General features: G+C 34.7%; 1 protein-coding gene across 1 annotated transcript; it reads left to right on the top strand.

Moving 5' to 3' along the window:
• Window positions 1-1,157: 1,157 nt before the first annotated feature.
• On the top strand, window positions 1,158-4,360 carry LOC147076446 (uncharacterized). Its single transcript, XM_085941272.1, has 3 exons — window positions 1,158-1,355; window positions 2,900-3,046; window positions 4,077-4,360. Exons 1-3 carry the CDS (start codon window positions 1,212-1,214, stop codon window positions 4,311-4,313), a joined length of 528 nt encoding a protein of 175 aa, XP_085797398.1. The 5' UTR covers window positions 1,158-1,211; the 3' UTR covers window positions 4,314-4,360.
• Window positions 4,361-13,784: the final 9,424 nt, after the last annotated feature.

Below are 13,784 nucleotides of genomic sequence, written 5' to 3'. Positions count from 1 at the left end.
CGCGTATTCGGGTTTTTTAAAAAAATATCTCTATTCCTAGATAAAAATATATTGTTTTTATAAATGATTTCGGTAGAGTTTGATAAAAGAAATTGAACTGCATTAAAATGTCGATTTCGACAAAAATGGATATTCGGGAAACAAATCCTATAGCGACGAGGAATACAAGCTGTCGCTATCCATGGGTTTTATAGACTATGAGAAAGCGTTCGATTCCATAAAGAATTTTTCAATACTCGATGCACTTAGAAATCGAGGAATCCCCGGGCACTATATAAATATTTTCAATAATAAATACAGTAGCGCAACAACATCTCCATAAACCATCGCGCATTTCCTACCAGCAAAGGAGTCCGACAAGGTGATACAATCTCACCTAAACTATTTACAGCTACATTTGAAGACTTAAGGGCATAACGCAAAAGGACAAAAAAAAGAATGAGTGGATAAGGGAACAGACAAGGATTAATGATGAGTTTGCTGAAAACCTCAAATGGAAATGTGCTGGAACATGGCTTGAAGAAAGGAAAATCGTTGGACAAATTTAGTCATCCAGTGGTATATCCAAGAGGTAAAAAACATCCGCAAGGTAGACCTAGAGGCCGCTGGATCGATGAAATGATAAAGTTCTGCGGGAAAACTTGACAACGCAACGCACAGGAACGAGAGAAGTGGAATCAGCTTGGAGATTAGCGAGGCCTTCATTCAGCAGTGAATAGATTCAGGCTGGTGATGATGATGATGACATAATAAAAATTAAAAAAAAAAATGTGTTTTGCTTTGTTATATTTATACATATAAATTTTTTTAACTTATATTTTTTTTTTATTTTGGCTAGGTAAATAAGATGCAAATCCACACTACGTTTTTTATTTTATTTTTTTTAGATATAAAATTGTATTATATTTATTCCTTTCTTACATATTCCAGAAGTACTTTAATTGAATTAGAATAAAAAAAAATAATGATCATTCTATGTATTAGAAGTTATGAGTATTCGTTTAAAATAAAAATTGTTTTTTGGCTCTCCTGATCAATTGGGTATTTGGATTTGCACCGTCTGCCTCTGAGGTACAGATATTTTGTCTATGGCATAAAAATCTTGGTCTACTATCACGGCAGTCAAATATGGTCAAATACCGGTGTCAGTTCGTTACAGTTCATTAGTGTGACTCGATAATCTATAAAAACGAACGCTTTCAAATCGCAAAATGGACGTCAAACGTGAAGCAGATGACTTCGAACCTGATGCAGATGAGCAACATTGGTTCGATGTGTCCTTACAGGGAAATAATCCAGATTCAAATACTTGCATCAAACAAGAGTACGCTGATGATCCCAACCACGCTGCCGAGGTTAGTTTTTCAAAGGTTATTAATTCTTTCTTATGATAAACATTCTCCAGTGAATCAACAACTGATAACGCCAACGATATACTTAAGTAAACAGGAATAAAGTGTACCTATGTCCGAAAGAAATATGTGTTAAATTTCGGATATTGTATTGAGAATGTTTCAATAGCCGTGGAAGGAAATTATTTAACATTTTTATCGATTAAAAAAAACTGTAAATGAGTCGCCAGCGACTGTCAAACCGATTGATTTAGATAAGGAAAGTTTGGTACGTTTGTTTTGAATTAACATTGAGTATTCTTATTTTAGAGCTTAATGACCGTTATCTTTAGATTAATAAAGCCTGAGCATCACTTCACTACGAGCATCAGCGAAACGAGTGGTACACTGCCATACTATTTATTGATAACGTACTTGCAAGAGTTTGGTATTCTATAATGACTCAAGAGTATAAATAAATTATTAGTTATTATCGTTTAGAATCCACTGTCACATTGATGAACGTCCTAGTGTATTATGATATTATTATACACAGAAGAAGTTCACTTACTTTGATCGTCACTTCCAATTATTAATAATACATAACCACTAAATCAGATGAACACCAAGGTCTCCAAGATACGTTAAAATAATCTGAAAGAAATCTAAAACTAAGAATACTTCGACAACACGACAGACGCGTCAGTATGAGCACTCTATTGACTATGACAGGTCATCCATTGACAACGGGAGGGGCGAAAAGTAGAACCAGTCGTGTAATGTATCGGCTTCTTTCTTCAGTGGCCAATGGCTTAATACAATATAGCAATTGAATTGGCCGACATACTTTAGTATCGACCAGTTTCCTCCACTTAAGCGTCAATGACATAGAGCTACTTTTCAAGCTGCTTGTTGACGAATTTACAATCTCAATCAATCAAAAGATTGCAAACAATCTACCGAGAAAAGTTGAAAGCCGGTCAACTTTACACGCTACACGCTGGAGTGTGGGCCTACTGCGTCTGCGCAGTAGAGCGATAGTAGTGACCTCCCGGTAAAGAAACGAACTACTCAATACGTCCTGTCAAAATAGTACCGAAAATGACGCTTTCAACTCGCTAACTTGTTGGCTTCTGAGCGAGTGGAAAGTTTTGTGTGTCATCATCACAATCGGACTAGCAGACTCGCCCGCTTTTAAATTCGCCAACAAGCAGCTTGTAAATTAGCTCAATGTCATTGAGGCTTAAGAGGACGTCTTTATGACGTTATCTGCATAATTATATTCATAATAATATTTTGATCTATTTTATATTAATTTATAATAGGTATGAATTGACATTGACATTTCAAACGTTATCGTCGATTAGTATTGTTTGCAATATGTATGCTTATTATATTTTAAAATACTCGTTCTGAATGAAATTAGGCATTAGATAACGATAGGCACACCATGTCCTCATTGCAGAGTGTAAGAGCTTTGACCCTCAAGTGTGTGGTCGAGCTTCACACGTATTGTCGGTCATCTTAAAAATATTCTTGATTTTCTAACATAGTATTTTGTTTTTCAGAATATTGTTTCAGACCGGAAAATAATAACATTGAAGTCAGATACTCAGCTAATTGACATCAAGTCTGAGTTTATTGAAGACATAAAATACCCATTCAATTATGAAGATCCGCTGCAGGGTTGTTCTTATTCGGAGCGAGTGTATCAGGTAGGTACTTTTATTTTAAATACTGACAGAAATACTGATCGTGTAAGACAGGGTTTCCCAAACTTTTTCTGCAATGGAACACTTCGCAAACCCGGAAATTTTAACCGAGCACTTAGTATATTTTGTAGGTTATTTATTAGCGCATCTAACCGTTCTCCCAATTTTGGCAACTGTCGTTAAACTGACAAGACTTGTCTGCAGGTCAGTCAAAAACAATATACCCCATCTTTTTCATGCGCACGGTTCGAGAAAAGATGGTCCTCCGTCTGTACCTTGATCATGGCCCTCACATCCCGAAGCGGGCCCCAGGCTAGGATCTTTGGCGGCCCCCCTACTTATCGCTAAGGTTATAAGGCGTGCTTTTAATTCGCATGCAGCCACCGCATGATGAAAGTAGGTACCTACTGAATGTTGCATGGATAGCGTAACAACTGAGGGGTCCAGTCCAGTGCACATGGGATTCAGAATGGTCAGAACCATGGCAGTTAAAAAGGGTCTAAGACAATTTGGCGCCAGGACAACTGGACGCCACGCAATTTGAAAATAAATAGACTATATGTACTTATAGGTACTTTAATACTATTAATATTATTATTTATATTTAAATTAAGTAATATATTATGATTTAATAGTTTGGTGAGAATTTAAATATGCACACGTAAATAATGATTTAATCGTGCATATGTTTAAGTTCCAACGAAAAAGGAGTTTTTTTATTTTTATATAAAGCCTTAGGCATGATAATTCTCAATCCGCAATAAATTAAACATTATGTTAGGAGTAAAATGAATTAAAACTACGAAGTAGTAGATATAAACTGATTACAATTCCTCGTCTACGTACTGTTTACGTGTATACGATAGTGTGGCGTCCAATTGTCCTGGCGTCCAGTTATCCTATTCCTATTTGCCAATACCGATAATAGGGTGCATCTTTATCAAATAACCGATTTGTTTTATTTTAATATGTAGTTAAGTACAAATTATTGTTTTTTCAGAAGACCACTAAACAATCCGATATTAATTTTCAGGGAGTTGATTGCAACGAGGAGTATATTGAAGACACAATAAGCCAAAGCATTCATGAGGTTCAAAAACCTGGTTGCTCTTATTGGGAATGCACACCAGTAAGTCAGATAGGCACACAATATTCTAAGAAACTTGAACAATGCATGTACGTACTGATACCAAATATCATAATGCCTAAATCCCCCATCAAAAATCTTCCAATCGACAGAGTTGGGAATGTAATGATAATATTATTGTAACTGTAAATGAGTCAAGGCTAGACCAGGATGCACAGCGAAACAAACAAAAATAAAGTTACCGTTATCTGTTTCTGGGCGGACGAAGGGTCGAGAGTAGGTAGTACGGTCAGTCGGTGACCTACCCTTTGAGCCTCGAACGTCGCCTCTAAAAATACAACTTGCCCCCTTTTCGCGCCAAAGCGTGCGTTTATAAAATAATGTTATTAATAATTAATTGTTACTTGTCAAGCGAAATATACTTACAATGTCCCTGAATCAGTGTTTTAAATAAGTGACACGTATAAATCAACACCCTACGTAAACCTTTGCCCATCAGTACGTATATGAAGTTTATGTGAGATGGTTTGTTTCGACTTTTAAAGCACACATCGGGGCAAGTTAATATAAGGTTCGTTCCAGTCAAATTGAATGGAACAAATCCAACGAATCCAACCAACCATTGGATGTCAAACGATCTAGCAAAATGTTCACGAGAACGCGATGTCTGATGACTAATTAGTATTGCCAGTACTTACAATTATTTCAATAACATATTTGTCTCTAAAACAGCAACAGATTAAATTGAAATGTCAACTTGTTATGAAATTCTTTCGTCTACAATAACACAAATTTAACTGTCGTATTCATTTATTTAAATGTTCAAAATATCAATAATGCTTCATGAATACGTTGGAATTTAGTTCATTTAAAAGATTTATAGGTATGACAAAGGTTTTTAAAAATTATTTTTGCCCAAAGCTTTTCATAATTGCGCAGTTGTTTGATCGTTTTCTTGTCGACAGTATGATATTGTGACGACGACAATCAAACATAAATTGATAAAATTCGTTATGTAGGTAATATAAAACCTGACCATTCCAGGTTGATTTAACACAGCTTGTAGGTAGTTTGTAGAGAATATTTTGATTATCAATGGAACACTAAACCAAACGTCAAATCTCAAACCGTCTCCGGTTAACTTTCTACCCATACAATTTGTACTTATATTGTCTGTTGTTTAGTTTGATTGGTTTGATTCAGTTCCAAAGGAACGAACCATTGCCCACTGAAGAAGAAAGCCGATACATTTCACGACTGGTCCTACTTTTCGCCCCTCCCATTGTCTATGGATGACCTGTAATTGTCTATAGAGTGCTCATACTGACGCGTCTGTCGTGTTCACTTGTTGGAGTATTCTTTGAGATTGTTTTAACGTATTTTGGAGACCTTGGAAACCTTGGAGTTCATCTGATTTAGTGGTTCTGTGTTATTAATAATTGGAAGTGACGATGATAGTAAGCCTTAACACAGGGAATGGTTTGATTTGGATAGATGAGTTAAATGATAAATCATACACTAGTATTAATAAATACATTTTCTACAAATGTAATGCATAGATCAATGCTACATATTTTTTGGAAATCGATATTATCACCGGTTTGTGTGTGAAGGACTAGTCTGACTTTGACAGCTGATGAATAACAGGAATGTATATTATTTATAAATAACACTGATAGTTATTATATTTGATTTTAAATTTTTCGTAATTCAATTTGAAACGAGAAAGGGCGAATCAATATGTCAAGCAATCTCGGATCTGAATTTGACAGCTGAAAAGTGTACCACTCGTTGCTTATGCAAAAAAGTTATTCTCATGCTTTATTAATCTAATGATGGCGGTGAACGAACCTATAAGATATATTTTTCTTTTCACAAGAGATATTAGGAGATATGTGGATTGTATGGTTACTTCCACAAAAGTGAAAGTTTATGTAATAATTGTCAATATGTCACGGCTACTTTGTCATTATTAGGAATGACACGCTGTTTTTTTATCGGCTAAGAAAACTCAGATGTGCGCGGGTAAAATCGCACCTGCACATATTCTTTCATCATCATCAGGGGCGCGACAACCCGGTGTGGGTCCTGGCCTCCTCCAACAGCTCCCTCCACCTGTTCCTATCCAGTGTGGCCGCTTTCCAATTTGGTACCCCCAGAATGCGGCAGTCAATGGCAGCTCCATCTAACCAGCGAATCCTTGGCCTCCCTCTTCTTCTACGTCCTATTGAATTGCTGGACATCACTCTCTTTGCCGGTTCATTGGCATTCATACGGTGCACATGACCTAGCCATCGCAGTCTCCCAATCTTAATTGATTGAACTGCGCTGCAATCTTTGTACAGCCCGTAGAGCTCAGCATTATATCTTCTCCTCCAATTTGTGGCATCCCTGATTGGTCCATATATACGGCCGAGAATATTTCTTTCAAAGATGTTCAGGGCTCGTTCATTTCGCAGAGTTAATGTCCAGGTTTCCGATGCGCAAGTGAGCACTGGCTTTACAAGTGTCTTGTAAAGAGTGCTTTTAGTTTGACGAGATAGTAAGCGAGACTTAAAATGTCTTAACAGACCAAAGTAGCATTTATTCGCAGACATGATTCTCTTGTTGATTTCTTCTGTAATATCATTATGTCGAGTTACTAGAGATCCAAGGTATATGAAACTGTCGACCGTATCAAACTTGTATGCACCAATATCTAACTTTGGTGCGACTTCTCGTGGTGTGACATAGACAGGGATGTATTTAGTTTTTGCCTCGTTTATTTGTAAACCCATTCTTTTGGCAGAGGCTTCTAGTGCTATGAATGCCTTTTTCAGCGCCAATTCTGATATGGCAATGATGTCGATATCATCAGCATACGCCAGCAGCTGCACAGGCTTAGTAAATATTGTGCCGCTGCCACGGGCATCAATCTTTGCATCCCGTATCGCCTTTTATAGCGCAATATTGAAAAGAAGGCATGCCAGAGTGTCACCTTGCCTTAGGCTATTCTGTGATACAAATGGCTCGGATATTTCTGCTTGAAGCTTTACCCGGCATTGTACTGGTGTCATTGTCATCTCTACAAGTTTAATTATTTTCGTCGGAATTTCAAATTCTCGCATTGCTTCGTATAGCCGGTATCTATTAATGCTATCATAAGCTGCCTTAAAGTCGATGAACAGGTAATACGTGTTAATATTGAATTCAGTGGTCTTTTCTAAAATCTGCCTTAGAGTGAATATTTGAGTAACACATGATCTCCCCCGTCGAAAGCCTCCTTGGTAGTGCCCGAGTATTCCTTCTACAATGGGTTCCAGCCGCTGGAATATCAGAATCGACAACAGTTTATATGCAGAGTTAAGGAGTGTCACCCCTCTGTAGTTACTACATTCTAGTTGGTCTCTTTTCTTGTGCAGGGGACAAATCAGCCCATCCTTCCACTCCTCTGGCATCTTTTTTGAAGTCCATACTTGGTGGATTAGGCTCTGTAAATGTTTAAGCAGCCTTTCTCCCCCACATTTTATTAATTCACTCTGTAGGTTATCTATTCCAGGCGATTTGTTTGTTTTTAACCTTGACATGGCACCTTTTACCTCATTAAATGTCGATGGTTCTTCGTTATCACACATTCTTAGCATATATTCTTTACATTATTATATTATGTTACATACAAAGTTACAGTGGAATTTTCAAGGCATAAAATATAAACACTATATTATATCGCCATAAGAATACACTCATATGATTTTTTTATTTATACAATCTATGTACTTTCTTAGATCACTACTTCAAAATACCATACTAATATAAAACTGGAGACTGATGTCGAGCGGGTTGACTCAGAAAATGAGTTTGTTCAAGAGAATGTACGCCAAAGCAATTATTATGAGAACTTTCAACCTAGTGGCTGTTATTCAGAATGCAATCCAGTAAATCAGGTATATAATCTAACCTAAGCTAGGTATACCGACTTTATATATACTTAAAACGTCTTCATTTCCATGCAAGGCATTTTCCCAAGTCCCTTGGTAATATAGAATTTGGTGTTTATAGGCTTGGGAACAGCCTGTATATAATAAACACTGCTCGTTTGCTATATCATACATACACCAGTGGCGAAGGCTCTATACTAAGCGATTATTTAAAGCTTACCTTCTATTTTCAAGTATTTAATTTAAATAAATAAATATCTATATTGTCTAGGACTAGGTAATATAGTAAAAATATTGAGTGTCATCTATCGTCAGAATTTATAAGTAGAGCATTTAATTTAGTCAAGTTTCGAATCAAAAATAAATGACGGACGGTCACAGACGTGAGGGCTAGTTTTTGAATTATGTCGAACATAATCCTCCCCGTTTTGTCTACCGCTATTGCGTCGCCAACTTCATATATATCTGCAAATTTGTTCCAGATTTATAAGCGCTACAAGACAAGCTTACACTCTATGTTGATTTGTTTATTGTCGATGACTATCTTTTAAAGCAAATAATAAATAATAAGGATGATTAAAAAAAATAACTATCGTGTTCGATCACATATAATTTATAAATTGGTATTAAAAATAAATATTGTATTTCGTGATTAGTATTTAGGTTACTTCAGTCATAGACAAACATAACATGCTGTTCATAGTTCATGTCATATTGACATTTCAAAGACGGTGATAAAGTTTTATTTTATAATACAAAATTCAGTGTATTACTGTGTTTTGAATGTGGATAAATTATCTCATATTGTACTGTAATCATTCGTCAGTGCTTTAAATATATAAGTATTTATTAAATTTTCTAGTGTTCCGATTGAAGTTAAAAAATTTTGTGCGACCGATTGCATTTAAAAAAATCATTCCCGAGGTTGAGGTATCTTCAAAAATCAAAAATTATCAAAGCTTGACCTTCCAAAGGTTCATTTAGATTTGAATACAGCAAAAAAAACTTATGTTAGACATTTTCACAACAATTTATATGATAAATATTCGTTTTTAACTGGCAGTTATAAATTAAACTAAAGTTTGTTGACCATGCGTATGTTTGCTAAAGAAAAGTCTGCGTGGAATTCTACTGGCATAAGTGATTTAAATAATTTGACAAATTCAGTGGTAAAACATATGACCAGTGTGCCGTTGTCATTAGTGTGCACCTATTCATCAGTAGTAATATCGTAAGTATTATCTTCTTATTTCCCGTAAGTTACCTAAGTTACCTGTCAAGTGTGCTCTTTTCCTCTGATCTCTACAGCTTACCTTTTTCCAAAAGTCACTCTTCGTCACTGACATACACCAATAGTAGGGTGTGCCCCAATAAGTATAATACATTTTTTTTTTAAATTTTAAAATCTATATATAACTCATTGTGATTCTCGCAAGTATTCTAATTTCCAGGAGGCTAATTTTAACGACGAGTATGTTCCTGACATGAAATCCTGAAGCAAATATTAGAACCCTCAACCCGCTTGTTTTTATTTATAATGCCTCCCAGTAAAGCAAATAAATACACAATATTCTATACATTTTAACAATGTAGTTATTATGACATACACTCAGGGGTACTAGTCTTCTGCTAAAAAATATGTAGGTCTTCAGCCAATATACATATGATTAAGATTCTTGGATAAGACTGGTGTTTTATTATGAATCCCCATAAATTCAAGTGAATACCAGTGGCGAAGGGTGACTTTTGGAAAGAGGTAGGCTGTGGAGATCTGATAAAAAGAACACACTTGTCTGGTATACTTACGAGAAATAAAAAGATAATACGATATTACTACTAATGAATAGGTACACACTAATGACAACGACACATTAGTTTAATGAAACTTCAAAAACTCACTGAAGGCATAAAATTAAGCGATCAGCTGCTTAAATTGCGTATTTTTTCAAAACATTTATATACATCAAAAAACATTAGTTAAAAGTTTTTTTTATTTTTAAAAACAGTCTATATTTATTAATATTTGATTAAACACCATAAAAAATATATTTTTTCGGTTTTAGGGTCTGCGATCGGAGCTTACCTTAGTTCTTACAATTCGTTGGACTGGGTGGGGCTACGTGACCTAAAGTCCATATGAAAAAAAAAGAGAATTATTTGAAACATAATCAGACCTTTATTTACGTCAAGACAGATGGCGCGCTGTGGTATATTTTTTAAAACCTTTGAAGATTGTTTTGTAATTATCTGTGTAATACATTCCTACACAAACAGCTTCTCTCGTTGGCAAAATATTTTTTTTATAGTATATATAATCAAATGATTAAGTATATATATTATATATATTATATAGTCAATATGCAATTAAAAAATATTTTTATTAAGAATGTAAGCGTCAAATAATCGCCTGGTATGGAGTCTTCGCCACTGGTGAATACAATTGTGGCGAAAGGTGGAGGTAGGCTGTTAAGATCTAACATAAATAGTGCACACTAAACTATGTCTGTCAAACTTATTTGTTTTCATCGACCTCCTAAGACTACGATGTGTAGATAGTGTTTGGTAGTTTTAAAATTCAACTAAATTCTGCGAAACCAACCCATAATAAATAATAGTCAAAAAATGTTCGTTTATCGATAAAATATCTAAAATTATGCCATTAATCCATTCATATTATAATAGATTTCTATCAATTACATTTCGGTATGGGCAGTGCTTAAAGAATTAAAAAAAAAACTAACCACACCATCTGTAATATGTATTCTTAATTGAACGAAAACAAATAAGTAAGTATGACTGAAAAAGTGTCCACTATTTTTGACGGATCGCCTATAGCATTTCAAAACTATTATTTGTTGGCATAGGCAGGGTTTAATTGTATTTCAAAAAATAACCAGCAACATCTAAAAATTGTAATCTCAGTTTAACGAAAACAATTAAGTATGAATGAAAAAGTTTAATGTGCACTATTTACGTTGAACTTTAACAGCCTACCTCCACCATTCGTCACTGAAATACAATATATAGCCAGATTTCGTATAAGTGCTATCTTTAGGTCTTACGTGATACCTTTTCATAATATTACTTACATATAATTATTCATGACCCTTTTTGGTCGACTTCTATCATTCACAGCTCACTCTGAGGAGTCGGCAGACTGATCAGGGCGAACTGCGGGATTTAACATGAGGATTTTGTATCGGTTTTGTTGTGGGAAGTTAACGTTATTTCAAACTAAGAAAAGGATTGACTACAAGGCAGAAAACCTTGCAGTTATGTCGTCATAATTTTACTACTAAAACATCAACTGAAGAACAATACATTTATGTTGATGTCACTATGTTGTTTGTCTTGTTAATGCAATATTCTTCACGTTCTTTTAGTTGATTCCTGCTTCCACTGTCATGACATATTCCGCTAATTTCGGATTGCCAGAAATGTTCATAGAAGTACAAGAGCCATACGATGAAATACAGATTGACTCTCATCACATTAAAAAAGAATTGGGCGTATATGAAACGAATACAAATATAGTCAGTCGCACTGGTGTACATAAGCATATACCATCGAACGTCATAGATACCAAATTATTAGTAGCCGTAATAAAGTTAGAAAAAAAGTCGTTTAATATCGCAAATTTTGCGTGCAGTTTATGTTTTGATTTTTTTGCATCATTATCTCTATTGAAGCTACACAAAGTTTGTCATAAAAAATCAATAACGGATAAAACGAAAAATAGCAAGAGCATTCGATCTAATTTTTCAAACACGAATCATTCTGGTAAAAAGCTATTTAAATGTGACCAATGCAATTACTTATGTATGACATCCGGCGTGATGAAAAGACACAAGATGACTCATTCTGGTGAAAAGCCATTGAAATGTGACCAATGTGATTACTCTTGTATACAATCTCAAGATATGAAAATACACAAAATGAGACATTCTGGTGAAAAGCCATTTAAATGTGCCCATTGTAATTACTCTTGTGTAACATCTAGTAAAATGAAAATACACAACATGACTCATTCTGGTGAAAAGCAATATAAATGTGAACATTGTGATTACTCATGTATTACATCCTTTAATATGAAAATCCACAAAATGACCCATTCGGGTGAAAAGCCATTTAAATGTGACCATTGTGATTACTCTTGTATACAATATGGGGTAATGAAAATACACAAAATGACTCATTCTGGTGAAAAACCATTTAACTGTGACCAATGTAATTACTCTTGTATAACATCTAGTAAAATGAAAAGACACAAAATGACTCATTCTGGCGAAAAACCATTTAAATGTGATCACTGTGATTACTCTTGTATACAATCTGGGGTAATGAAACTACACAAAATGACTCATTCTGGTGAAAAGCCATATAAATGTGCCCAATGTAATTACTCTTGTATAACATCTAGTAAAATGAAAATACACGAAATCACTCATTCTGGTGAAAAGCCATTTATATGTGACCAATGTAATTACTCATGTATTAAATCCAACGTCATGAAAACGCACAAAATGATTCATTCTGGAGAAAAGCCATTTAAATGTGACCAATGTGATTTCTCTTGTATACAATCTCGTGTTATGAAAATACACAAAATTATACATTCTGGTGAAAAGCCATTTAATTGTGACCAATGTAATTACTCGTGTATAACATCTAATAAGATGAAAATACACACAATGACTCATTCTGGTGAAAAGCCATTTGACTGTGACCAATGTAATTACTCTTGTATAACTTATAGTAAAATGAAACGACACAAAATGACTCATTCTGGTGAAAAGCCATTTAATTGTAATCACTGTGATTACTCTTGTAACCAATCTGGGGTAATGAAAATACACGAAATGACTCATTCTGGTGAAAAGCCATTTAAATGTGCCCAATGTAATTACTCTTGTATAACATCTAGTAAAATGAAAATACACGAAATGACTCATTCTGGTAAAAAACCATTTATATGTGACCAATGTAATTACTCATGTATCACATCCAACGTGATGAAAAGGCACAAAATGACTCATTCTGGTGAAAAGCCATATAAATGTGACCAATGTGATTTCTCTTGCATACAATCTGGGGTAATGAAAATACATAAAATGACTCATTCTGGTGAAAAGCCATTTAAATGTGTCCATTGTAATTACTCGAGTATTCGATCTGGTGCTATGAAACTACACAACATGACTCATTCTGGTGAAAAGCCATTTAATTGTGACCGGTGTAATTACTCGTGTATAGCATCTGGCAGCATGAAAGTACACAAGTTAACTCATTCTGCTGAAAAGCCATTTAATTGTGACCAATGTAATTACTCTTGTATAACATCTAATAAGATGAAAATACACAAAATAACTCATTCCGGTGAAAAGCCATTTACCTGTGAACAATGTAATTACTCTTGTATAACATCTAATAAAATGAAAAGACACGAACTGACTCATTCTGGTGAAAAGCCATTTAAATGTAATCACTGTGATTACTCTTGTAACCAATCTGGGGTAATGAAAATACACAAAATGACTCATTCTGGTGAAAAGCCATTTAAATGTGCCCAATGTAATTACTCAAGTATAACATCTTGTAAAATGAAAATACACGAAATGACTCATTCAGGTGTATAGCCATTTATATGTGACCATTGTAATTACTCGTGTACTACATCCAACGCGATGAAAAGGCACAAAATGACACATTCTGGTGAAAAGCCATTTAAATGTGACCA

Source organism: Rhyacophila brunnea, unplaced genomic scaffold (genome assembly GCF_057557595.1).
Source record: "Rhyacophila brunnea isolate RB1 unplaced genomic scaffold, BYU_Rbru_1.0 scaffold_13, whole genome shotgun sequence".
Taxonomy (NCBI): domain Eukaryota; kingdom Metazoa; phylum Arthropoda; class Insecta; order Trichoptera; family Rhyacophilidae; genus Rhyacophila; species Rhyacophila brunnea.
Note: the sequence above shows the minus strand (reverse complement) of the source record. Positions and strands in the feature narration are given on the sequence as shown.